Genomic DNA, 27,793 nt, shown 5'->3' with positions numbered 1-27,793 from the left:
TTTGGCAGAGGGAAGAAGAACGATAACCTGCACGGATGAAAGGATGAAGAGGAAGGAAAATGTGAAGAGGCAGTGTGCAGAAAGAAGAGTGATGAGTGGTCGAGTTAAGAAGACAGAGACAGAGACAGAGAGACAGAGAGAGAGAGAGAGAGAGAGAGAGAGAGAGAGAGAGAGAGAGAGAGAGAGAGAGAGGGGAGGAAAGTGTGCGTTCAGGGGTCACAAAGGAGGAATGGAGGAGGGTAGAAAAAGCTGGGTTGGTCCATAATGGATGTAATAGATGTATTGCAGACAATGGATGGGTAATGTCAGGAGGAAAGGTGGATGAATATGGACAGAATGCACAAGGTTAAGCAAAAAGATGGAGAAAATGGGGTGATGGGCTTTTTGGGAGAATACATAATATGGGCGTAATGTTCGGAGGAATGAAGGATGGATGGGTGATAACAGGTTAAGAGGCAGAGAAAATGGCTGCAGTGAATGGACACATAATGTGTGTATTCTATCGGATGAAACCAGAGGGGGTGTAAGCACAGGTTGGGAGGGGTTACAGTTATGGGGAAAGTCCATCCTAAAACATAAAATAATGGGTTTGATTCATGAGGATATTTTCTCTATGGAGGATAAACCGTACCAATTTTGTCAAGCAAGGACTATATTTATCTGTTCTTAAAACATACTACATCTAGAGCTATTTATTCAAAATAAAACCCTATTTCATTGTTATCAAAGGGAAGTTGTGGCACAAGACACGTATAATCTATCTCGTTTTGGGACAGACTAATTTCTGGTCAACAATCTGGGCTGATGAAAAGCAACACCAGACATGTTTTCGGGTGGACTTCTTAATTTTTACTTTGATGCAATTCAATACGAAAAGACTTGAATTGCAGTGGAGGGCTATAAGGTGAAGGAGAGGTGAAGGTTGGGGGAGATGAGACATGGAAATGGGCTGATGAGGAGGAGCTGGAGATGGAAAAATAAGGATAAATGGCGAGACAGAGACTGGGGAGGTGGGCGCAGGTCAGGCGCGGGGTTGATGAGATGAGAAAAGGGTGAAGTGGATGAAAGGATGCAGGGTGAAGGACAGGTAAACCATAGGGTCATTATAGATATCCAGGCAAAGTGGATATATGGAAGGGCGAATGGGCGAGATAATGACTTAATGCAAAAAATGTCTAGATAAAATGATATAGTATAGGGGTGTGTAATAGCAGAAAGAGAGAACACCCAAAGGTCACCACACAAAAATATAAACAAATATATAATCTTATTACGTGTGCACGCTGCTGAGGGAGTGTCCAAGGGGGTCCTGAAGTGGTCCTCCTCACACACACATGACACAGATCCTTCCTCGTCTGCGACACTGTTGGCTGGGCAGGGGAAACACTCCTGCTGCCTGGAGGACATCTTGTAAGATCCAGGGGGACACGCTGGAAAAGAGCACACACACAGAAATGCGGCACATCAGCCATGTCCAAGAAATTTGATTGAATAATTCCTGCCTCCTTTATCCTAACCAGGGAAATCCCTTTAGAAGCCATATTTTGAGAAGAGTTCTGCACAAGGGAATGAACACATAAATCACATTGTTAAAGAAGAAGAAAAGTAAAGCCATGGGATATTTTCAGAGTCCAATAAAAAAATTCTCCAGCTCTTTTAAAGATAATTTAAAGACATCTTATATCACTTAAGCATTTTCAGAAACTCCATTAAGCATCTTAAAGCCTAAGAAAAAAAAAAAAAAAAAAACTCTAATCTCCCTTTCAATTCATGAGAGAGGAAAATAAAGAATGAATGGAGAAAAAAATAGAAAGCAAGTGAATCCACAGGGAAGTACAGATCAGATAAAAGATAGGATTAGTGGAGAGAAGTAGAGGAGACTTTGGCTAAATCCATCTGACAAACACAATTCTCACATTACGTGTGATCAGTGGCCTTGGCAAATGGCATCAAAGGCTGCTACTGGATTGAACCAGCTAGGCAAATGAAAACAAGCCAAGGCAATGTGCAGACACGTAACTGCAAAACCCAAAACTTCATTTTGTTGTTGTTTCCCCACATTTCCCGCTTTATTTGCTTGTTTTCTTTTTCAAACATCTCCCTGTGCAGCCAGAGGCGAAACCCAACTACCACTGCACATGAGAGAGAGAGAGAGAGAGAGAGAGAGAGAGAGAGAGAGACACACACTACAAAAAGGTGAGAATGTGGGCGAGGGTGATAAGAACTCATGACCTTACATACGGCAGCTCACAAGAATGCACGCCATGTAACAGAAGCTTATCAATACATGTGTGACATCGGGTGGTGCATAAACACACACTCACAAACACACAGTATAAAACAGTTTATTTTACACTCCCTCTCTATGCAGTTTCATTTTCCACTTGCCGTGCCTTTGTAGCAGGTGATAATGGGTGTGAAATCAGGCAGCCAGCTACCGCTCGATGCTCTGGTCTCCTCTCTTCTGAGACTGTATTCTTAACAGCAGGTCTACATTAACAGCTTTGGCATGCTCCCTCTCTTTCCCCTCGCTCCTCCGCTCTCTTTCTATTCTCCTAATACATCTGTCTTTTCTTTCTTATCCCTTTTCCCATTTCTCATGGCTTCCTTTTTCTTCCCTGCCTTGCATTCTAACCATCTACTGTTCTTGTCTCTCTCTTATCTTCCCCTTTTTATCTTATTCCCTCAATTTAACTCCGTCTCACTTCTCCACTTAAAAAGCACATTACCCAACAGGCTTCCTTTCCATGTGTTAACTCCCCAGGTTTAAGTGGGTATAAGGACATTCTGGTATTTTGCTCCCACATCATTCAGTCAGAGCTTCTTGTTAGGTGTTTTCTTTGGAGGGAGGGTTGATTTTGGCTTGACCGATCACAAATGATTGACACATCCAGTCAACACTAAGGTTGTGTTAGCCAGAGTAGAGTTAGAATAACTTAAGAAAGAACGGCAGTTGATATTGAGAAAACCTGTTTATAAAAAGATAATTTGCTGGTTAAATAAGTGTTGAAGCAAATATGAAACTTCTGGGCCAACATATGCTCAGGTCCTCGGTCCAAGTCCGGCCCATATACAGATTCCAGCTGCTATTTTACATTGTTGGCTGATGGCCGGAAGATTTTCCGTGAGTGTGCCAGAATTGGTCCAGATGTGGAGGTAGCATCTAACCATCCCTCTGTATATGTTCCAGACTCGTGGAACCAGCCATATACTGGGCGGGATGAAATACAAGCATGTACGGGTCAGATTTATATTGCTATCTGGGAAGGAGGTGTCTTGATACAGGAAAATAGTAGATAAGATTTGCATGACTCAAAATATGAGTTGTTGTTTTCCTGTATCAGGACAACTGTTTAAGGTAAAGGGGAAGACGATAGTCATTATAAATACTTGAAGCTATCATGAAGACATAGCTAATGTGTTATCCATTTAGTGGGACTGCTGGCTAACATTAGAAATCTCACACGTCATGTTTGTTAAATTAGCTAAATAAATAGTAATTGTTAGTCCTGCTCACATCCTGAAGTATTTAACCACATTTGTGGCCTTTTGTAAAAAAAAAGGAACATGCATTAGTCTACAGGTTTGAATTGATAACACTGAATAATTTTGTTAAAAGGGCAGGAATATAATTGTAGCTAATATGTCTGGCTAACATAGTTAGCTAGCAAATGTTAGTCATCCAAGATAGTCAGGCCTTCAGCAGCCTGTATTTGCTAGATTAATATCCAACCCCTTTCCAACTCTCAATTCAAAAGAATTACATCATAAACATGGTAAATTTGTTTTCTATGGTGCTTTAATATCATGGCTTAACATTGGCTTTAGCAGTGTACCACCCATAAAGGCTTGGTTGCTTTTCCAATTGGAGAACCAGACATTCCTGACAGCAACAGCAGACCTATTTGAATTATGTAACAAAATTTGAGTTTTGGGAAGCTACTCAGATGTCAGGAGCCAGGGTAAACAGTTACTGAAGCCTTCTGGAGAAAGATGGTACACCATCAATCCGACCTCTGGCATTGTGTCACACTAGACTACGGTCAAGAGAGGAGATCACAGGCCCACGTGTCAGTCAGCCAAGTTGAGGTGCACGCAGCCAGTGCAAAGACCAACACAAACCTGCTGTCCTGAAATGCTTATGAACGTTCATCAAAACACAGGCACAATAATGAAGGGGACTCCGTCCGCCCATCTTTTTTACTCAGCCACTCTTACAAAACACACACACACAAAAGGCCTGCCATCACACATTGATTAGAAGGCACCGTCTGCCTCTCCTGGCTCCGACCAGAGTGACTGTGCAAGCGTGTTTTGTGCCTGTGTACATGTGTGTGTGCCTGCGAGTTGCGTATCCGAGGCTGTAAGAATCATGTAATCGACTTTCTAATGTCTGTCATTACACCGAGAAAAGCCTCTTGCTTTTAGCTCACAGCACAGCCAAGCATGAGGACATAAGAGAAAGACACACATACACACACACACACACACACAACCTGTCAAGCGGCACTGGAGTAGACTCTCTTTGTTCCTGACCGTGCTGCCACTATCCTTCCCTCACCACGCCAAGAACATCAAGCGTGAATAGCACGCGAATCAAGGCAAAATTATGCATAGATCTATGAGAACAGAAATGGGTTTTGCATTTTCTACCTATCATGCTTAAAAGCAGGCTAGCCATATTCGTGGCTGGCTGCAATTCTGACTTATCTCTTCAATTCAGCGTGGATACACATTTTGCCAGCACACCTCTGAAATGTGTGTCTAATGATAGGGGTGTATCAAGACAATATGTGCAGCTCAGATAACAAAAGGAGCTGGCTTCACGCGCTGCCCGTCATTCTCCACAGCAAGGGATCATTCGAAGGGCCGCCAACAGCCAATGCCAGGCAAGGTCACGTCAATCAAAATGGGCCAGCAGCCATCTGCCAATGGGAGAATGTGGAATCCCTAAAATGCATCCAACAGTGAAAAAAAAAGAAGATGCTTATATGTAACACCACTCCAGTCATTAGAAGACAAGTTTTTTTTTGTCCTTCTTTGCCTTTTAATTGCCAAGATATACTAGTTAAACTGAAAATGAGAGCGTCAGGGAGAGAAAGGGGTGGGTGTGTGTGTGTATATATATGTGTGTGGGGGGGGTGGCGTTGCTTAGAGAAATAGAGACAGAAGGAGAGATCTGCCAGGACAGCTGGCAAACCAACTGATCAATTTGTCCTATGTGCCGACTGGGAACCTCGATTAAATGGAACATGGCAGCGCATGTACACGCGCACACATACACATACACAGGCATATTTCTTCAAGGTGTTATAATATAGATATGCAGCGACATGCCAAGTCGTATTTGGGAGGCGGGTTGGGGGGCGGGGGGGTGAAGCAGGAGGCAATTGCTGTGATGGACTGAAGAGAGACAGAGACACCAACAGACAGACAGACAGATGGTGTGTGAGAGACAAAAAGTCGGTGGGCTATACGTACTGTACAAAGAAAGGACATTAAATAGGGAGGGCGAGTGTCTATCTGTCAAGCTAAAGGAGTCCAGAGGCAGAAAAACAGATAAGCACAGACGTGCAACGCATACAGATGAGAAGCACTGAAAGAAACAGTGACAGCACGTGAGACTAAGGTCATCTATAGTGGGAATATATGCAACAGTAGCATTGTCTTGCATACATACTTGCCAAAAGCATGTGGGTGGGAGGATAAAATTAGAACGATGAAAGGAAAACTTGGTATCAATCTAACAGGATGAGTGAAAATAAAATATTCATGATCAAAATGACACTGAGATATTCCAACAGTTTCACCGTCTAATGAGTAAAAACTAAAAAGTCCAAGGAATCCACATTTCACTGAGTTCACAAATTACTTTAATAGACTTTTGTCAGAAGAATCAATTTATGCTTTGCCCTTCTCTTTTATTTTCCCTTCCCTTTCTTTTCTCTAACCTTAAACATGCCCATTAATAAATCATGAAGCACTTGATATAATAAATGTGAGCAATGAATTGTTTCTCTGCCCCCCTGACAGCACACATTAATTAATATTAATAACACTAAAAGAGGTTTGCTTTGGACACTTGCACACACAGCTTAACCCCTACTGTTAAACCCACACACCCACTGAGGAATAAATACAAATGTGTACTCAAAACTGCACATAGACACAATGAACTTTTGCACATAAAACACAAGCTAAAACACACAGCCATCAAATGGCAGTGTCAAGTTTAACACTGCACTGCTTAGAAATGTCTCAATTGCAATAGTTTTAGTTAGTTAGTTTTTAGTATTTGTTCTTTTTTTTCCTTTTTTTTTTTGCAAAGGCTTCTAAGGCATGGAACAATAAAAAAAAGAGAAAAAGAGGTGATGGCACAAAGGAAAGATACAAGAAAGACAGGATGTTATTCCAGCAGGTGGAAATCAATAATTCAAAGAGCCTTAATTCATCTCAGTGCCCGCTGTGTGGCTGATGCTGATTCTGATGCTAATTCTTTCAGCTAGCAGGCAGCTTTAACATCCACAAAATGAAATCTCATTACCATCAAACAGTTTTGAAGGTCTCTTTTACGCACTACACACACACACACACACACCCACACACAAAATTGTGTCCTCCAGGTCAGACAGGTAGGCGGGTTGGAGAGAAGTGACTGATTGGTACATTTAAGTGGTAAGCGTTTCAGGTTGGATCAGATTATGAAATTGTGAAATGATGAGGAGGTTATGGTACCCAGATGAGTCTGACTAAATTAAACCAGTTGGAATTGGGCTGAACTGGATGGAACCAGTCCGCCCTTGAATAAAAGTCAGTATTTAGTTAATGAGACTTTGGCTAAAGAGAGTGGATTTGGACCACACAAGAATAAAAAGTCCTTTAGAATAGCTGGAGCCCAGGGAAATGAGCTTGGGTAGTTGCCAGTGTGAATCTCCAGAGTGGAGGACTGACTGCTACTGAAGTGCTGTTGTCAAGGCACATAAACTATTCCTTGAGACCCTATAGGGGTTTTTTGTAAAAACAACATAAGACCCATAGTTCCCTTTTATTTATATGCGACATCTAGCAGTCGTGTGAAACAGCATCAGTCTTTTCCAGCAAACGCCCCAAAACGACATGTTCACATTCAAGTGACAAAACCCTCTAGTGGCCATATTAGTCATGACATGAAGGTGATGTTAATAAGGAGTGAAAGAGTCAGAGCAGGGAGGAGGTCAGGATGAACATATGGATCGATCGACAAAACTCTGACTGGTCTTTTAACATGGGAAGCTGCTGTTTGCCCTCTGTGTGACGCATGACCAGGTTGTTTTTGTCCCTAAACCTAACCAACCCTTTACCACGACACTGTCACAACAACATAAACAGGGATTTTTTAACTGTTCATCTGTGGCATATCTCCTGCCGCTGTAGAGGTGTTATTCAGGAAATGCCGCTACGAGTCGTATCAGAGGGACGGGGCAAAAGACTTATATGGTCATTTAGGGTGAAGGACTTGTTGTATTGCTTCTAGGAATATCTGGGTTTGTAGTGGATGAATTAGTGTTTTATCTAATATCTGATACAAAGGCTTTGAAATATTCTTATTTAAAGCAGAAGTTGCTCATCTTAAGTAAAAATGCTGCATCTCTAATTAATGCTCTTCAATAGATAAAGCCTTGACATTTTGATGTTTCTGTTTTAATAGTTGTTTCATGTTTGATCAATGACTTATCTTCTCTCTGCAGATATAGAAAATTAAACATTCAAAGTGCTCCATCAAGGTGGATCACAGCCCCCGGAGCTGGCAAAAAGTGCTTCTCTCTTTTGTAAGAGTAATGGTGTTCTTTAGTAAAAAAGAAAAGCAAATAATTGAGTGCAGAGGCCCAGAGATCAGTAAACCTTGAGAGAGCTGTCTGCCTCTGTAATGCCTAAAGTAGTGCACAATAAAATCTGTTGTAGCTACACCATTTCCGCCAAGAAGCAAAAATACATAAATATACAAGTCAAACTGTAAGATAGTGATATTTAGTTTGAATAACAGTATCACATCTTCTGTAATCAGACATTGGTTTTCTGGTGTTATAGGCCGACATTAAGTGACTGATGAAAAAAGGCAATTTTGTGACACTTTCCATGGTCTGCTTTTAGGAGACAACAATTTTCTTTTGCTCTACATGCAGTGTCATAACCCGTCTGCGCGTCTAGCTGCTTTGAAGATATGACCAAGCCCTGAATGACAGTATAAATCCCTGTTATTAGCTCAAAGTAAAGACCTCATTCAGGTACACCCACTGCCTGGCTGCTGCCTCAGAGTGTAATCAGGGAGAAAGCTCTGAGCCGTGCCATTCAGGTCAACGGTTTGCTTTATCATTTTATTCTCTGTTCTGCCCTGGTTACCACAGACTGACATCACACAGAGAACACAGGGGGATAACCAGCGAACAATGCCACCGGGGGTATTAATGTCAGCGGTGCTGTGTACGAGCTTTGCGCTGGAGACGGGTAATTCTGCCAACCAAGACACGCCGAATGCGGCACGTATGCACGATGACACACACACGGCAAAGTACACAATTACACACACTTTTTTTTCTTTTTTTTAACTTAAACACCCACAGATTAATTCACTGACTTTCTGAAACAGGCTCACACCAAGAACATTTAACAAAACGGACGTAACAAAGAGCTGTTGTGTTACATCACAGCAACAGGTCTGTACTGTCTGTCTGTACTGTTGGTATCAGATGGAAAGTGCTGAAGGGAACAGACAGACAAACAAAAATACACCTGAACCAGGAGATCAAACACTAATGTACTTGCACTCAGCCAGGTATATACATACTGTACATCAAACAGTGAGGCACACAAAGGAGAAGTCTGAGGACACAGCTGAGGCGTCAGCTTTTATAATTAGACATGAAAAGATGATATGCTGATATTGATGGACCAAATTGATTTTTATGTCTTATGGCCCTTTACTGTATATCATGTCTTTAGAAAGAGATCATCAAATAGAATTTTTAATAAAAGCTGTGATTACATGGGCCATTTTGAACTATTGGATTATTCCTGACAAAGTATAGATGGTGGCAAGCAAGAGTAAGAGTTTAAAGCTATGCTAGCAACTCTGTTAACCCCTTTCCACCAACGTGAGCCTAGTGCTAGTTTTGGGCTTGTGTTGGTGCCGGTTTGTTGGTGCTTCAAGGGCTCATCCTCCGAGAACCATGAATGTCAGATTTTACGCCAAATTTAGTTTAAATCTATTAAATGTCACAATATTTCAGTAACCAAATGAAAATTTTGACCTGTTGGTGATAGAGAAACAAAAGGTCAGAGGGTCATTGAAGTGGAATTTATCTTCTCAGGAACTTTAATAACTGCCGCAAAATTTACTGCTGTCCATCCAATAGCAATGTCATCTTCTGGGTTCAACGAATGTCTGTTACAAAATTTCATGGCAAATTATCCAATAGCGGTAAAGATATTTCAGTCTATTAATGTGTAAAACACTTTTTTTTGTTTGGGAATATGCACAGTACAGTATTCGGTGTGAACCAATTTGTATTTTCTTTTGAATGCGAATGACAGTTTCATATGTGGTATTATATATACACACATACATACACACATATACTTCAATGTTAAATGGGATATTAAAACTGTATGACACACGTCTTATGTATATATGAATATAAAAAACAAACAGATGTATTTTCTCTCATGCATACACACGATTCGAACAGACAGATGGACGGAGGGTGCATATCTGTATTTTATGAACACACAGTGACTCACTTGGCTGAGGCACAGACATACAAAAAAAAAAAAGCAACAAACACGGGCACGCACACGCATGCACACACACACACACACACACCCCAAAGTCAATCACTGACTGTTGACAGAGCCTTCTTTTTCTCTTTTCCTGTTTTCACCATTCTCTCTAATACCCATGTCACTCTGACATTTACCTTTCTCCCATCTCATCTTCCCAAATAGCTCTTGATTGCTATCAGCGCTGCTCCCTGCCAAATGCTGCCCCCCCCCCCACGATCCTCCCTCCCCTCCCCGTCCGTCCCCCTTCCCTCCCTATATCATGTTTGCTCTCTGCCACCCTCCCTCCCTTTTGGTCCATTATTCGCCCCCCCCCCCCCCCCCCCACTTTAGCTCCAGCTATCATTTTCACAGGATTTATCAGAGGCTGAGGAACAAAAGACTGAGAGGGAACAATTTCAGGATATTATTGCCTCCGCCGCCGCCTCCTCCTCCTCATCTCACAGACAAGCACATTTACTGTTCATTTACATGTTAGGTATTTCGCTGTTGTTCTTATCTAGAGTGAGGCAAAATAGGAACACATATTGTTTGAGGGAAATCCTCAGACAACCATTTCGTGCTTCACAGCCCAAATTTTACATCATCAAACCTCACCTTAATCGTCAGACCCCGACCCTGAGGTTCCTGGGATCTGCGACCTTGTCCAGTCGTCGCCGCGCTGAAGTATGTGTTTTTGTTTCCCCCCTGTGTGTGATTGATGGCTCCCATTTACCTCAGCTACACAGCCATTTATTTACGTCCATGCCTGATCTAGTAACATGGCACCTGCATGCAAGCACACGTGCGTAAGGAGAAAAAAAACAAACAGATGCGTCTAGGTTGCAGGCGGCCACCAGCACACAAGGAGGGACATGTCTCAAAAAATGCTAATTTGCGCACACACACATACACACAAACACCCTCAAGACTACAAAGTAGTACTACTGTGTAAGAATCACACTCGAAAGTGGACTGACAAGAAAAGAGAGAGAGAGAACAAAAGAGAAGGAATATGGGAGAAAGAGAGAAAAATGCAGCGTTTATCAGTCAAGCCTTGCAAGGTGGCCTGCAGGCTCCGAGCCTTCATGTCCCACTGATACCCATTATCATCATCACCACCTTCACATCCAGATGGACAGTCCCACTCTCTCACTCACACAAACACACACACACACACACACACACACACACAGTCACACTCTTTACTGCACATACCCACTCCACATGGAGACAGCTTGCAGCAGAAGACCGTTTCAGTTAATGTTAATGTCAGGGTAATATATTGTATATGTGAGTATGTTAGTGTGTGTGTGTGTGTGCGTATGTGCATGTGTGCGTGCGTGCGTGCATGCATTTGAGCATTTGAAAGGAGAGTCCCGGTCATTTACATTATAACCAAATCAGCCGCAAGTCAGCAAACATGTTTGCATGTGAATGCCAGGCAATTTCAGGTCGAGTGCTCGCAAAATGAGATTCAATGTTCTGCTCTTTCTCAACAGTTATGCTGTTGTGCTTGTACGTGCATGCGTGCACACCTTCTCTCTCTCGCCTGTCATACTTCGCTAAAATACAATTCCTCCCTTCAAACTGCGAGTGAAGATAGCTTAGGTAAGAGAAGTAATACTGATTTGTAATGCTGCTGAAGGTTACACACACTGCTGCCTTTTAGACACTTACATCTCTCCCCATTTGCAATGGCAATATGTAATGTCATTCTTCACTACTTCCAATTTTTCATGTAACAAAATGCATCAAGTGCATGTCTACAGTATGTCTGTGCTGTGAGGATGAGTCAGGAGAGGAAGTACTGTCAATATTTGTGTTTTTGTTGGAGGCTGGAAAAAAAAGAAAAAAAAAGAAAAAAGAACCGTCAGACAAAGAAGACGCCAAGTTAAAGTGAAGAAAATTTTTTTTTGTTGGAGTCGATTCAGTTTATAATTCACTACGACACATGTCTTACATTTCCTAAAGATTTAATAATATATGCAACTGGAAGCTAATCACATTCACTGGTGGAGGCGTTAGGAAAGATATGGAGACTTTGTGTGAAGTGTGTGTGTGTGTGTGTGTGTGTGTGTGTGTTGAATATGGCCTGGTTATGGAAATTAACAAGCATAATCTTCAGCCCACAGTCTGTTGTGACACGCCAATTTCATTTGATTCTTTTTGAATCAGCTTTTCAAATCTGGGATGTGAACTTGAATGAGTCTCGCCTACTAATGACATACCATTTTCATTTGCTTCATCTGAATCAGTCATTTTCATAAAGACTGTGACCCAGATATAGACAAATCGGCCTGATAAATTTGATTCCCAAGAGTGCAGATATATGAGTGCTGCCGCATTTCCTCAAGTACAGCGGGGGAGAGGAGAATGGATGGGGGGGGGTTGTTGAGCAGTTCACTCAATCTAGTATCTTGTCGAACTGTTAAACAAGAGAAGGTCAAGGGTAATCAGATAGCTCCTCAACCCTGGAAGACACACCTATTAGAGTCACTTAGAGGGGACCTGGATAGGGAAAGGTGCATATCTGTATGTGCTTATGTAGTGTAATTATGTATATGAGTGCCTGCATGAGAGCCGTCTGCATCTTTTACAGTGTATTAGTGCTTAATGTGTGTGAATGAAAGACGTGCTTGTGCATGCATGCCCACACAGTAGCTGGAGATTTAGAGGTGCACAGTCTAGTTGTGAACATTAGTCTCTTGACATACTGTACTGAGTATGAACAATCATCTGCTTAGAACAGAAACCACTGCACATAATAATGCCTTCCGCTGCTAAAGCCCTGCCATAGATAAATAAAAACATATAATATCAACTTGCAGATTTTACTTTATGTTGACGCTGTCCAAAGGAGGCGTTGATCCACCAGTGTGGTGTTTCTTTGTAGTTTATGTTCTTTGCATTATTATTTCATGACATTCAGGCAAACAAGTCTCGACCAAAGCGAGGCAGTGTTTACCGCACAGGTATTGTATTTCATTGCTTTACATCATACAGGTGTTTATTTATCTCATCCCTTCAGTTAAGGGTGCCTGACAATCTGAGCCTTCAACTCACTTTTCTTTTTTTTTTTTTTGCTCTGTCCTGGTCTGCCTGTATATTTCTTATTTACACAGACTTGAATACGCAGTAAAAGCTTCTCTGATGCACTTGCTTGACCCTCATTTGATATTTGACCTGTATGTTATGACCCAAGGTCATGAGGTCAAAACCCCTGCAAGGAGAGTCTCCAGAGAAAACTGTTGATGAATCATCTTCTTTTTCTTTTTCATGTATATGAATAAATCATTAAGCCTGTTCTTGGCTGTTGTTCCCCCGCACACTTAGTTCTGATCGTACAGTATGTGTCACTTGGTATGTAAGACTCTGTCTGTCACAGGTTTCTATGACGTCTACACTACAGCGTTCAGCTGAGAATCTAAGACAAATCTAATCCTTGCTCGTCGCTTATTCTCGGTGACATTTGAGATCCAGCGTCCCTGATCCCTGAAGTTATTAAAAAGCTGAAGGGACGCAGAGATGGATGGAGACAGTTGGAGGGGGTCACTTGGACCATAAGACTGATTAAGTGTTTTCACTGCTGGGTTGGAGTCACGGTCAGAGCATGCGACCACCACATGTGTATGTTTGTGCGTGTGTTTGTGCGAGTGCGCAGGACCCCATGTGATGAGGAACAGTTGGTCTATCAAGGAGATGGATGAGGTGGGTTGATCCTCCAACCCCTCCCAACCCCCCCCCACCCCCAACTGGGTTTAATAGCTGAGCTTCATGTTAGGGATCAAAACAAGCACACATAATGGTGGACAACACACATTAAGTACGTGTAACACGAACATTTACCGACTTTAGTTTAAAAAAAAAAGGCCATGATTTTTTAAAAGTAGCATCAATTTAAATTGATTTTCACCAGGACTTTATGTCTCTATGTTTCCCAGCTTTCTAAAATGACTGTGTTGCTCGCTGCAAAAACACAGTGATCACTGCAGTTTACAGTCAAAAGGTCTTCCTGTGACAGCCACAGCTCAGAAATTGCTTCCTGTAAAAAAAAAAAGAAAAAGTGGAGTAAAATGTGAAAGGAGGGAATGCAAATGAGCCACTGATGATGCACCAAACTCCCTAAGAAAATAAATGAATTGCAGAGTGTTTGCACTGAAAGTGTTACTTTTAAAATCAGATTTTTTTTTGTTTTTTAGACCACCTGAATTTCTCTATTACTGATGTTTGTAGGAAATTTTCATCAAAAATGTAATAATCAAGATAAACACAGATAAATTCCACATTCTCACATGTTAAAAACACACAAAATGCGAAGGCTGCTCGTACATAAACATACAAGTATATCAATATACACACAAGACACTTATACACCACCATCATCATTTGGTACAAACTTCTTTAAACAACTTAACTCAGCCCTGAAATCACACTGTCAAGAGTGAGCTGATGCATCGCTTAATAAAATACACACTCGTTATCCAAACACATACACTAATATGAATAGACGTACATAAAGACACACACACACACACACACACACACACAAACACACACACAGCGACAATTATCGTAGTTTAGTCCGCCTGCTGTTTGAATTAAAAATGAGGCCTTGAAACACAATCAGGGGCCGCAATTAAGCTGTGAAGGTAAAGCGGCCTTGACCTTGTTGTGTAATTAACGGACTCTTCTTTCATTAATCTCCACCACCCCTCCCCTCCACTCCCATTCCCAATCCTCCCCCATACATCCACCTCGCTCACTCAGTCCCCCCCCCCCCTCTAAGCAGCCGTTTAATTAAGACATGCAAGATGGCGTCACGAGGAGTCGGGGGATAGAAGTCAAGCAATTAAGGGACAGAAAATAAGGGATGAAGGGAGAGGCGCAAGTTAGACAAAGAGAGTGTCGACGAGACAAGAGGTGTAAAGTAAGTTAAATCTCTGTCCTCCGCCCTCTTTCTTCTGTTTTATATCAGCCAAATGCTCTTCCTGTTTCATCCGTTTACCCTCATTTCTTAAAACGTCCACTCACTGAATAGTCGTCTAAAATATGAATCTATGAATGACTGTGTCATGTTGCTTCTTAGAAAGATTTTCACTTTACTCTGAGTGCAATCTTCCTCCTGGCGTGAAGAAACCCGTGTACACTCAGGCACACACATTTCGCATTATACTCAACCGAGGTCTTAGCTTGGAATTATGGTCCAGACGCTGCAGCATGTGGAGACAGACTGAACCAGACAGTGAGTCATCGAGTGAAATGACTCAAGAAGCATTACATCGCATGTTTGCATTTCTGTGTGGATGTGACAGCGAGAGCGTGTTCACTTCCTGCTTTTTTTTTTCTTTTTCTTTTTCTTTTTTTTATTGTGTTGCGTCTGTATCCCGGGGTCTCAAGACAGGACAGAGTGCATTTGACACAGCAGGCTACTCGCAGTGCGGAGTGGTGCTAACAGTCTATGCTTAAAAAAAAAAAAAAGAATAGGCCTTACTGCCTAAAACCAACTGTTCGAACCAAGCAGAGAGCAACTAAAAAGAATCATGCTGCACAAGCAGATGCGACAGACGTTCCGAGACCCACTTTATTGTGCTATTTACTGCCTCACTTAGCGCTGTCAACAACCATTGCTTAATACAGGCGGAGAGCTGTGCCGAGTCTCAGTTTGAAACAGGTAGGAGAAATAGACAAACAGGTGGCTGGAGACTCCCTGCACAGATTGTTCTTAAAAAAAAAAATGGTGCGTGAACAGTCAGAAGGAAAGAAGTGAGACGGTACAGTTTGGACACATTTGGGCACAGCAGCAGCATCATCATCATCATCATCATCATCATCATCAGTGCAGTGGGAACGCACTGCACATCAAAAAGTTAGCTCTCTTTTTTTTAGGTCGATGACGGATATATGTGTTCCGCCAAACCGCCAAATTTAGCTGTTTGGCATATCATTTCTGACACTGTGCCAGCACAAGACCTCAGGGTGATCCATGATGGATATGAGTTAAGGGCCACAAACCCTTAATTTACTCGAGTCTAGGTAATTATTGATACAAAACAGTTCAGCATAATGGCAGACTGTGGTTGAATTCTGTTATTCCGCTATATTAAACATGAGTCATAAATTGTTGGTAAATCAGACTTGTCGGAAACCAGTCACTTAGAGGCACAAATGGCACTTGCTGATGTTAAAACTTACTGACCAGACAGCCACAATGCTCGTCATAAATCGGCTAGAACGAGTAGATATTCCAACCACAGTGGCTATCAGCAGCAGTTACGATCAAACACTGACACTAGGCGGTCCACTGAAACTGGCCTGTTGCATACTCGTTCCTGTTGCACATCCACACTGCTGCTGTGGCTGCTCAACTTCTGTGTTTTGTTTTTCCTATTTTGGCTGCGAGTGAATGTTGCATGACTGACTCCTCACTGGGATCATAGTCTTCAGTGATTAGGAACAAAGCTTCACATGTAAAAGGACTGGAACCTACGAAGGAGTATTAGGGCGATTGATGAGAAAAAAACATGAGGAGGAAGATTTTTTTTTCCATCATGCACTTTGAGGAAAAAAAAGTCGAACTGACTCAGAAGAGGAACATTTTTTTTATTTTGAATTCCGAGAATAAAGTTGAGATGTCCAGAATAAAGTCATTTTCCGTGCCTCTGTCAACGCACAGTGGCTCCACCCATCCTCCAAAACGTGCAATGGATGTGATGAAGTAGTCTGCTATTACTTCGGGGTCGTTGTTTGATCTGTAGGCCTCCATCCACACTACATACCGACTAAAACCATCAATACAACCATTGATAGCAATACCGCACGGCTTCAGCTTATCGTACAAATGCATGAGCCGCAGCGCGTTGGGACCTTTGTTGCGGTAGTTCCTGCGTCTCAGACGCCTCACCTGCCTGAGCTCCACAGCTTCAGGATCAAACAACGTGATCAGTTGTCTCATTGTGTCTTGTGATAGAACATATCCCCTCTGAATTGAACGCAGCTGTAACCAACGATATCCTTGCATTTGTCCATTACCTGCTATTTCAGTTTGCACGAACGCGGCCGTCTCTTCCATGTTTGTGTGTTTTTTCCTTCTGAACAGACGCAGTTTTCTCTTCAAAGTCCTAATGCTGACAACGACACTGCACTTATGATCCAAATTTCATTGTTGCTAAAGCCGATTCTGAAGTACAATTTCATCAGTTCATCTATACAAGGCATTTTGTAGAGGCAGTCAATGTGCTGTTTGATATCGTCTCAAAAGCTTGACTTTAATCTCGAAATGTCAAGTTTATTCTCCACATTTTGACTTTATTCTTGGAAAGGAAAATTAAAATAAAATTCTTCCTTTTCTGACTCAGTTCGACTTTATTCTTAACATGATGAAATGAAGCACATGATGACAATTTTTTTTTCTCATCCATGGCCCTAATACTCCTTCGTAGGAATCTGCCACAACACGCCTGACAACAAAATGCCAACACCAGGAAAGTTTGATTAAACTTCTAATATTCTTCAGCTCTGCATGTTTAACGTGTCCAACAAACAGAAAAGCTTCTGCCTGACTTGTACTGCTAATAGCATGCAGTGAGGCAAATAATCATATACACTAAGTAAATGACTGAAAATAAATAACTGGAAAATGCACAACATTACGGCTTGATGAGGACTAGGTGAATGCATCATTGAAATACGGACCAATGCAAAAATAACCTGTGGAATACTGAGGGCTTCAAAGGACACACCAGTTGTGTTCTTAGAAATATGCAGATGAAGTTACCCAAGTTACTCCAAGACTCCAAGTTCTCATCTGACCGCCTTGTCATTGGCCAAACAGTGTGATGTGTCAAATTACTTAGCAACAGCCATTGGTCACAACTTGATTATAAGTGTGTTATAAGTGACATGCCATATTAGCACTTTCAGTGCACTTGTTTACTTGATCTCCTTTCACTTACTGAATAGATGCAGTACTTAGTGGCTATGCCAAGGTTTCCTACTGCACTTAGTGATTGGTAAGTTGCGTTGGATAGAAATGTCTGCCAAATGAAAACATGTAAATGTGATGATGGGATATATAATACACACTATATAATACAATACATCAATTGCCTTGATAAAGACCCCACAGGCTGAATACCTGGATCTCATCACTAGTGCAGTCAGAACAGAAGAAACGATCTACAACCAAGTCCAGTTGCCCTTGATTCAACTTGCTCTTGGATAAGCACGACCTGGATGACCGAAGATCTTCACAGACGGTACAATACAGTCCTTCTTTTGTTATTAAGGGAACTGGCAAAAAATGTATGTTAAGACGGTATGCCCCACTGACTCCCAAGAACAGACTGACCCTTAACCCATAACATACTTAATTGTGTTAATGACATGAGTGTTCAGTCATATTCCAACTAAAGATCTGTTTCTCCACACTGATCAGACTAAAAATGGGAAACAAAGCCAAAGAAAATCTAGTATGAGACTTTCGAGAGACTCGCAAGCTGATAAGAAATAAAAAATAAAATCTTTTAAATATTAAGAAACCTGACAGAAATAGTTTTGTAAAGACATTTTACACACTCAAACTCTTTCTGCAAAACAAGAATAAACTCTTCCACACACTGTACAAAGATGACAGAGGTCAGAGAGAGAGAGAAGGCAAGACAAACTAGCAGCATTATTTAGCTGTTGCGTAGGAGTGTTATGTGTGCGAGAGTATCGATTTGTCCTTCCCCTGAAGCGCTGTAGCACCATCCCTCCCTTTGCATTTGTTTTTTGTTTTTTTTCACTCCCTCAATCCCTGCCTTCCTGTTGGCTGACACTCTCCTCACTTGGAGCTCTCTATCGCTGGAAGGCGAGCAGAAGTGGACTGTGAGTGTAGGTGTGTGTGTGTGTGTGTGTGTGTGTGTGTGTGTGTGTGTGTGTGTGTGTGTGTGTGTGTGTGTGTGTGTGTGTTTGTGTGTGTGTGTGTGTGTAAGCAGGGTGGTTCAATATAAAACTCTCTGTGTATTTTTACCTCAGTCTCACTGTGGGGGGCAGTGCTGTAAGAAAAGGCTACAGTGATTACTTTACAGTTCAAGTCCTTGTTCTCCATACAACTAAAACTGTATGCAGTATTGATCTAACACCGTGCTTCCCAATGATTTACTTCAGGATATTTCTCTACTCAGTACAATAGAAGTGGCTCATAAATGTAGTACACAGACTCATTATTGAATCTTTACATAATGTGGTGGGAATGGTGCAACTAAATGAAAAGGTTTAACTCTTCAAGGATTCTGGCAGGGAAAATAAACCTTTTGAGAGTTCTTTTAAAACTGTACCATTGCTCTGACGTTAATTCAGATTTATTACATGGTATTTTGCAAATCTAGAAAGAGTTTTTCCTCTCTTTCTTTTAAGGCAAGACATTTCAATTGCTGAGCCAATCATGGTAAAGATTTGGACAAAGCAGGTTTAGGGGAGTACCTATCAGCTCGGGCCAACTGGTGGCGGCAGTCATGAGGTAAATATATGGAGTGTATAATAAAACAAAACATTTGCATTCTGCTCAAGTTGCTGCCAGTTGCTCTCTCTTTTCAAAGTACAAGGCTGGTGATATTCTATATTTTCATTACCGCCAACAAATCCAATGGAAAGCCAACAATGTGTGGCTCACATGTAAATCTTAGGTCAAGAATATATACCTGAATTTTTAAAAGACTGAATAATATTCTAAAACAGCTGGGTACTGTAGTTTTTAAGCAAACAGAACTAAAACAGGAGAAAATTGTGTTTTTGCTTTCGTTCGAGGATTAATACACAAGCAGTACTCTGTACATGGGAGTGGCTCAGTTAACTGCAGTGCTCACATTCATTGTAATGAAGGAACATGTCCGCCAATGCAATAGTGTGACTCACCGAAGTTTTTAAACAACAATCGCAGTCTATGGCACAGAGGAATAACATATATCCGGCTTTTGATTGTTGACAATAAGAAAACTATATAAAATGTCACTTGACCTACCCTTTAAGATTATTTTAAACATGTTTTTAATTTAACTACAATCTGGACGATTAATATGGTAACATGAGAATTATTTTTAGATCCTGGCTCATAGCGTTTCAATGGAGAGCTGCAGCTCATCTAACTGTCTCTTCACTACCAAGTTGTGTGTGGTCTGTATTGATCCTTCAATATCTGCTCCTTTCTGACTATCAAGACTTAAAAAGAAAATATGTACAGTATGTTAGTAAACTATAACTAGTGTGGGTTGTTCAGTGTTTGTGTGTTTCAGTGATCTCAGGGTCTGTCGTCAGCCTTAGTACAGACACAAACATTTCTTTCCCAACAACCACCCACTTATGTCGTCTGTAAACCGAGTATTATTTCGAGTATTGTACGTCTCTTTCTTAGAACACGTCTGGGGGGAAAAAAATAAATAAATAAATAAAAAACATCCTTAGGACCTGGTTACACACAGCAGAGTCCTCTGTGTGGTTGACTCAGCTTATTCAGAAACTCTGTGACTTCACCAGTTTGGCTTCCCCATCCAAACACACAGGATCTCCACACGCACGCCGTCTCCATCCCTTTCTTCTCTTCTGTCACTCGCACGCAGTTTTCCTGCCTCTGTCTCTTTCTTTCCCCGTTTCGCACACGCAGAGCCTTGCCCCCCTGCTCTCTGCTGTGCCGTGTCCTTGTTACGCTCCCGCCTTTGGCACATCAGCCAGTTGTCATAGCACACAGGGTCGACTTGGGTACATGGGCCTACGCAGAGGCGGCGAATACTCGGAGCGGGGTGGTACAGGAGAAAGAGTGATTTTTCACGATTTCTTGCTTTTTGATCATGAAGCTCTTCTTCTTTTTGACTTTTACTCGTGGGGTTCATGTATGGCCTGAACAGTTGGTCAGATTTCAATGATTAAAACATAAAAAAGAACAAAAGATGAGTACATGAGAGACAGAGAGAGCAGAGGTGGACGGACTCATCAGCTAGCTAAGGTTACAGGTCACCTGTCACAAGAGAGCTTGAAACAGAGTCAGGTGGCCCTAAGTTGCATAAGGCCCACCGCCCCCTCATGTCAAAGGTGGTGTCGATGTTTACCACTTTGATGAGAGGATAAAGCAGAACTATGCTTCTGGTCAAGAAAAGAGAAAAAACAAAACAAAACAAAAAAAAACACCATGGGAGTGAATTGCGGGAACAGTGATCGGGTAAACTTGTGTTCTTTCCTCCAAGTTTGATGTCAGCAAATAACAGTAACATTAGGTTGTAGAGCATCTGTTGGTCTGTCTGTGTCTTGCTTGTTTGTAAGCCACTTCCAGGGATTCACAGAAGTGAGAGTCAAATACAACAATTTATTACGTCTGATAAATGCCAACGGAAAGAAAGTCAACACAGGCGCCAAATGAACTCACGCTTTCCATCAGCAGCCTCTGCTGGAACCAGTCCAGACAATATACGCGCATGATGGCTCCTCATAGGTGCACATCATTTAAAGACAATGACTATACAAGTGTGAAAACAATGGATTGACACTGATTATTGATTAAATATTTAATTCAAAATGTTGATTAGCTGGGCATACTGAGCATATCTCTCTGTAAAAAGTAACCATCAAGTATTCCGCCAGGCCATGGTATAAAGAGTACTTTGTATTTGAAAATGGTTTACATGGCTCAGTGGTCAGGTAAGAGGGCCCCTTAGCAGAAGTTTTCTTGGTGCTCTGGGGAGGTCAGCACCGGCTTTGAGAGAGAGAGATCCATTTAAAACTGCCTGAGAGAGGTCAAGAGGGAAGGAGGAAACAGTGACGCTGGAGAAACGGTGAGTGAGAGCGATTTTATTAGAGGAGATGAAACTATGATTGCTTTCTGGTGGGGCTGGTTGGGTCAGTTCTGGTAGGGGCCAATCGGGGTCGAGGGGGGTGGGGTGCGGGTGAGGGGGTGGGGGCGTGACGGTCGCTTGCCAAAATGTCTTCCTATTTGGATCTGAGCCTCTCCTGCACCTCCACCTCTTGTCTGGTTTTGATCTGCATCGCTGTCTTCGCTGACCTCCTCCGCCTGCTCTCCTCCATTCATTCATCCATCCATCCATCCATCTCACTCTTTCACACGCACACCCCACCCCCCCCGTCCGTCCATCATCATTGCTCATCCATCATCCCTCTCATTCTAACCCGCCTCTCTCCTGCTCGCTCACTCTCTTTCCTCCCACCAGTCTCTCCATTAATACCTCTCACTATCTCCGTGGCCTCAGGAAAGAGCAAAGGAGTGAGTGGGATCACTCCGGCTCTGTGAGGAGCGGCCGCGATCCAAGTCGAAAATGAAAACATCCGCGCGAACAGGCACGCACACACACACACAAAGTCAGGACCTAACGCACACACATGCACACATACATGGAATCATCCAAGAACCCAGAAGCAGAAACACCCACCATCATTCCCATGCACTGCTTAATAACCTACTGGCCTTCGTCAAAAATATGCTTCCAGTTTCCTTGTTGGCAACTCTGAAAATTCACACATCCAGCAGTTTGGATGTTTACTATCATTTCCCTCTTGCCACCTCGCAGTCCGTCCATTTCGATAGTTGAGATGAGATAAGTATAAATGCCATAGTTTGGTGACAAAAGACACATACAGTACGTATTGATGAAATCGCATGGCAAGTTCTGAGATTTACACATGTTGCAAAATAATGATGATTCCTCTTCAACCTTTGGGGATTGTAGAGCGCAGCGAGCAGTTGCCATGGTAATGAGGGAATCAAATGCAGTGTTATGGCTGAAACTGCAATAAAATGATGAATACAAGGCCCGAGCCTCATGAGAGCACGTTAAGGGCCCTTCAAACCCCTGTGCACAAGGAATTATTTGCCTTAACCATCAGTGATCAGTGAGTAACATCACTTGACAATAACCCTCTGGAACATAGGCGGCTTTTATTTGTTATTATTTACAGGCGTACTGCATAATCACTGCAGGTGTCAGCTATAAGTATGCCGGATATTGTGCCAGATTTTTATAGAATTGGAAATTTGTCTGGAGTGATTGCCTCTTAGCCCAGAAGTTTCCAAGACACCTCAGATATTTGCACATGCATGGATAAAGCAGTGTGCCATGGTTTCAGGGATATAGTAATTTTGACAGAACATTAACCGCCTTGTTTATTTCAAAAATGCATTTATAATATAAAACAAAAGGGCAATTTGCATGTATTTTGATGCTTCAATAGTTCCCTGATGTAAACAGGAGGTGTAATATTGCTACATAAGCAGTGAGCTTGCTGTGGGCTCCATTTGCACTTTGTTTTCCCACCTAGTATTGTTTACTTTACGAATCAGCACCATGAAGGAACCAGAAGATCCTGCACATTGTTCACTACTTGTATCCGATGCTTTGGCCTCGAACTTTGAGGATCAAAATGTCACAAACAAAACAAGTGTGCAAGTTTTTCGGTGCACCTGTAAGACTTTCTGGGGCTGCAAGAGCTCTCGCACCATCGAAAAGCAACGGTGAAATAGCTACGTACTAGCACTTCCTGTCTGCACCGTAACCATGGACTTATAAACACCAATCATCTGATTAGTTTAGATTCTAAACGCAGTTTGATGATTATGAGGTAATAGCAGATCCTCAATAGTCACGGGAATCTATGGACACAGTAAGTTCTGTTGATTGTATCAGAGTGTGTTTGACATCCATGTGTTCCAGTTCGATAAGGTTGTGACTCTTAGAAATAGGACTGCAATTGTGTCAATTAGGTGCTATGGGATGCTGATGGGTAAGCATCAAGGATCAGTGATTAACATGCCTTGATATTAATTTTTATATCTAGAAAAACACTAGATATGAAACTAAAGCTCATTTGGTGTCTTCATTTGGTGCCATTTCACTGCTGTACTCTGGCAGAATTAATGGGGAATTCAACAGTCTAATTAGGATGTTGTAAAAGCGTAGATGACTTTACATATGTATGAGAATAATACAACAGTAGTATAGTGAAAAACTAAATAGATTTCAATCGCACGAAGCAAGACACAGACTTCGGTGAAGAGTGGGGCAAAGTTTTTAGCTACAAACTTTGTAATGGAACAAAGTGTACCGGAACCATTTAGGGACAAACTGTCTGGAGCCTCAAGGACACGCTGTTGTACAGAAATACAAGATCCAGCACATCAGCCCACACAGATATCCATGGCAAGCAAACAAACAGTTGCAGTGGAGGCAGTTGTGTGCAGACTGGAGGCTGAATGTTGTAAACAGAGGGATGCTGAGGGAGACAGATACACAAATTGTCGGAGCTTGATGCGACATGACCGCAACATGACCAAAGGGAATCAAGCCGTCTGGACTGAATCCCCCACCGAGTTAAGCCACTTATAGAGATGAGGTGGTGGGGACGAGGAGGGATGGAGGTTTGGGAGTAAGTGGCTAGAAGAAGGAGGTAAAGGAATGTGGAATAAGAGGTTAGCTTAGGAAGGGAGAAGCAAGGATATACTATACGAGTCCCTCTGGACGGTTTTATTGTTTAGCTTGCAGGGCTGGTGGCAAATAATGTTCCCTTTCTCTCTCTCTGTCAGTCTCTATTTTTTCTCTCGGTCACACAGAGCAGTGAAAGTAGAGACACTGAGACAAGTATACCTCCTACAAGGACAATGCCAACTTTCATATGAAGGTCTAGTTTCTTCCCTGCCAAGTGTAAGATAGCAGTTTTGTCACCAAGTGGTGTTCTGTGGATTTCTGGGCACTTGACAGGTGCACGCACACACGCACACACACACACACACACACACACACACACACACACACACAAAGTCGGTTGTAGGACTTTATTTTTTATTTTTTTTGGAGACATCCTGCTGCAAGTCAGAGGACAAAGTGAAACCCACAAAAGCAAAGTGAGAAGCAGAGGGAAAGAAATGTGTAGTATCCCGCAGGAGAGCCGAGGAGACACTGAAAACTGACATATACGCCAACTATGTATCTTCTCTCTCCTCTCCCTGACTTCCTTCCTCCTTCCCTCTTTAGGAGTCTGTTTGGCAGTAGTCAATCTCTAAATAAAAAAATGATGTACTTGAATGCGTCTCAGTGAAAGAGTAAACAAAATGTGTTATGAAAAAAAAAAAATTGTGAATGATGCAGTCACACTCTTGTTTTCCCCTCCCTGCAGGCAATAATTAATACTACGAAACGAAAACATTTGAGAATTACAACTACTCAAACAATGTGATGTGTGATTAAAACAGATTGCGCGATCTCTTGTTAAAAAAGAAGAAAAAAAAAACTTGTAAAACTGGAAATGAATGGGAGAATCAATTTGTCATCGCATTGTGTTTACATTTTTGTTGTAGGCATCTGACTTTTAAGACCACAGCTGTTCCACATTTACATAATCCACAACAACCCCCACGCATGCATCCATCCACGTGCTATTTTGGGTTTTTTCTGCTCTTTACATGCACACCAATTAATGCTGTGAACCATAATCTGTGACAATTGCTTCACTGGCCAAGTCACACACATAAACAAAAGTAAAAACCAAAGCCCTGTTTGTGTGCTTTGACTGAGCTCAAGAACTGGCTCTGAGATCCTTAGTGATTTACTAATAAACTGATCCACACATACAGAGTGAAAGAAAAGACAGATTACGAAGAAAGTGAAGGGAGTCTGCTGGAGCTTGCTGTAATTGGTTACAGTCAGTTGCCAATTTCTAAACAAGCAATTCAAAAAAGAAAAAAAAACAAACAACAAAAGACACAACAACACTGGTCCTCTACTTATAACTGATGTATAAAAAAAGATTCAGAAAGATAGATCGCAATTTAGTCTGAACAGTTTGTGTGTTTTGATCGGTGAAGAGTTGGTCGCATTCCCAGCAAATCTTTTAAACCTTGGACTGCGACTCAAATGATGAATGACAAAGAACTCACAAAAACAGATTGTAATTGAGCTAAATGGCCTGTGTGGGCTTTGATAAGTGCAAAAACAAGTTGCCAGCAAATAAGGGGCTCCAAATCGAGTTTTTGATAAAAGACCAGCATCATATGAATATTTTAGCATCAAATACAACCGCTTTCAGTGTTTCTATTAGCATTAGCACATTTTCACAATACCTCATTTGCCTTACAGAATATCTATGTTGTAAATTAATTCCCATCCTTCACTAATAAATACTGAAGTGGATATTAATGTAGGCCTAATTTTAAATTTTAAGTATTAGTCTATTCCTCCTTGTCCTCAGCTGAACCTATAAAATAGAGCAGAAAAAATAAACTTAATATACCCACATGCAAACACACACATACATCGCTATCCTGCTCATCCAGACACATGCTCTGACAGTGCCAGCTGGGCAGATTAGACATTATGACAGTTTATTAGAGAGGAAGTGGCATGAGAAAGACAGGAAACAGTGCTGACATCACACACACAGCCAAGTCCACTCCTGCTCAATGATGCACACACACACACACACACACACACACACACACACACACACACACACACACACACACACACATCTCTTCAAAAGATGTAGATGTCAGTTCTGTTACACCACAGACATACAGACCGGACTTCAGAGATTCCTGCAATATGAGTGCATCCCAGAAAAGATCCAGAATGTTTTGCAGCTTAGGAAACATCTTAACTTCTAATGTATTTGAAACCTGTCGTGTCACCATATCTTTTCCACCTCATTCCACCTAAACAGTCTACCTATCTTATCTGTCCGTACACATTTTCATATGCTGCTGTGCTATATTTAAAGCTGCACTAATCAATACTTTAATATCAACAATGGATCAAATGCTAGACCTGCGTTATGTGAAAGGGGTCATTCGTAGTGATGAACCGACGGAGAATTAGCATTTGACAGAGCATTTTAGCATCTTGCGGCTCATTGTTTTTGGTTTTCCAGCATGCAACTTTAATGTTTCAGTTCTTTCTCAGGAGTCTCATCAGGATAATTTCCAAAAGAGGCAGGCAGCTGTTCTCAGCAAAAAATCCTGGTGAACATATCAGAGCAGCTAGAGAGCGAGATATTTCCTTCGGGAGGCGGTAGAGTCCAAAACAGAGCTAAAAATGTGTCTCCAAATGAATATTAATGTCATTTTCAGTTTTGCTAATAGTTACAACTGTTTATATCTTGTTGTGCTGCCCTTAATTGGCCAAATCAATTAATGCAAGTTTCAAGAACAACTTGGCACAGCTATTATTGCTTTTTCCTCTGTGTAGACAGTAAAAAGAGAGATATTTAAGTGCAGTGCAGGAACATGACAAAACACAACAGCAATGACAACTCAGCACTAAAAATGTCATCAGGGACAATAAGGTCACTCTCTAAAAGATGAATTTTCAACCCATGGCAGGAAATTGGGGTGACTCTGCAGTTCTGAGAGAGGGAAGAGGGTCAAATCTATTACTGGGAAGACATGAGGAGCAGAGCTGGGAGTCGGTGTACACGGGAAGGAGCAGGAGCAGCCGAGCAGCTGGTAGGGGCAGAGCAGGGATCAAAGGCTGGTGTTCAGGTTTGGACCACAGGCCTGGAGGTTTTCGGAGCTGGCTTGTACACCAGCAGCAGTGTTTTAAAGCCGCTCTGAGGAGCTACAGGCGGCCAGCAGTGGCAATGAAAAATGTGAGTGACAAAGGCAAGAATGTTTTCCTTCAGCTTAAGGATATTAGATCACAGTTGCGGCTGTAAATTGAACTGGCAACAAATACAAACAATTAGCCTAAGCAGTGTTGCTAGCAGAACGTGTTACGGCAAATTACTTTAGACAACGCAACTGATGTGAGCTGATTACAGGCGGCAAATTCTGATTATGGTCCAACTCTTCAAAAAACCACCACAGAGGAGGCCACAAACCATAAAAATGTACATAATCATCCCTTATACATGATTAAACAGCTTTTAACAGTTAATATTGTGTGTTGAGGTCTCATTGTTTGCTGAGGTCTCATTGTTCTTTTATTGGATGAATAAATTCCATAACTGCTGTTGCTATGTAATGAGT

At 41.8% G+C, this 27,793-nt stretch overlaps 1 protein-coding gene across 3 annotated transcripts in view; it reads right to left on the bottom strand.

Annotated features, from left to right (window-relative positions):
• LOC130183408 (ephrin type-A receptor 7) overlaps positions 1-27,793 on the bottom strand; it is a 150,569-nt gene that overhangs the window by 53,721 nt on the left and 69,055 nt on the right. For all 3 annotated transcript variants that reach the window (XM_056398780.1, XM_056398781.1, XM_056398782.1), the window contains exon 4: positions 1,275-1,430. In XM_056398780.1, coding sequence (XP_056254755.1) covers positions 1,275-1,430 — 156 coding nt within the window. The remainder of the gene's footprint in view (positions 1-1,274; positions 1,431-27,793) is intronic.

The sequence above is a fragment of the Seriola aureovittata genome, chromosome 16, assembly GCF_021018895.1.
Source record: "Seriola aureovittata isolate HTS-2021-v1 ecotype China chromosome 16, ASM2101889v1, whole genome shotgun sequence".
NCBI classification, from domain to species: domain Eukaryota; kingdom Metazoa; phylum Chordata; class Actinopteri; order Carangiformes; family Carangidae; genus Seriola; species Seriola aureovittata.
Note: the sequence above shows the minus strand (reverse complement) of the source record. Positions and strands in the feature narration are given on the sequence as shown.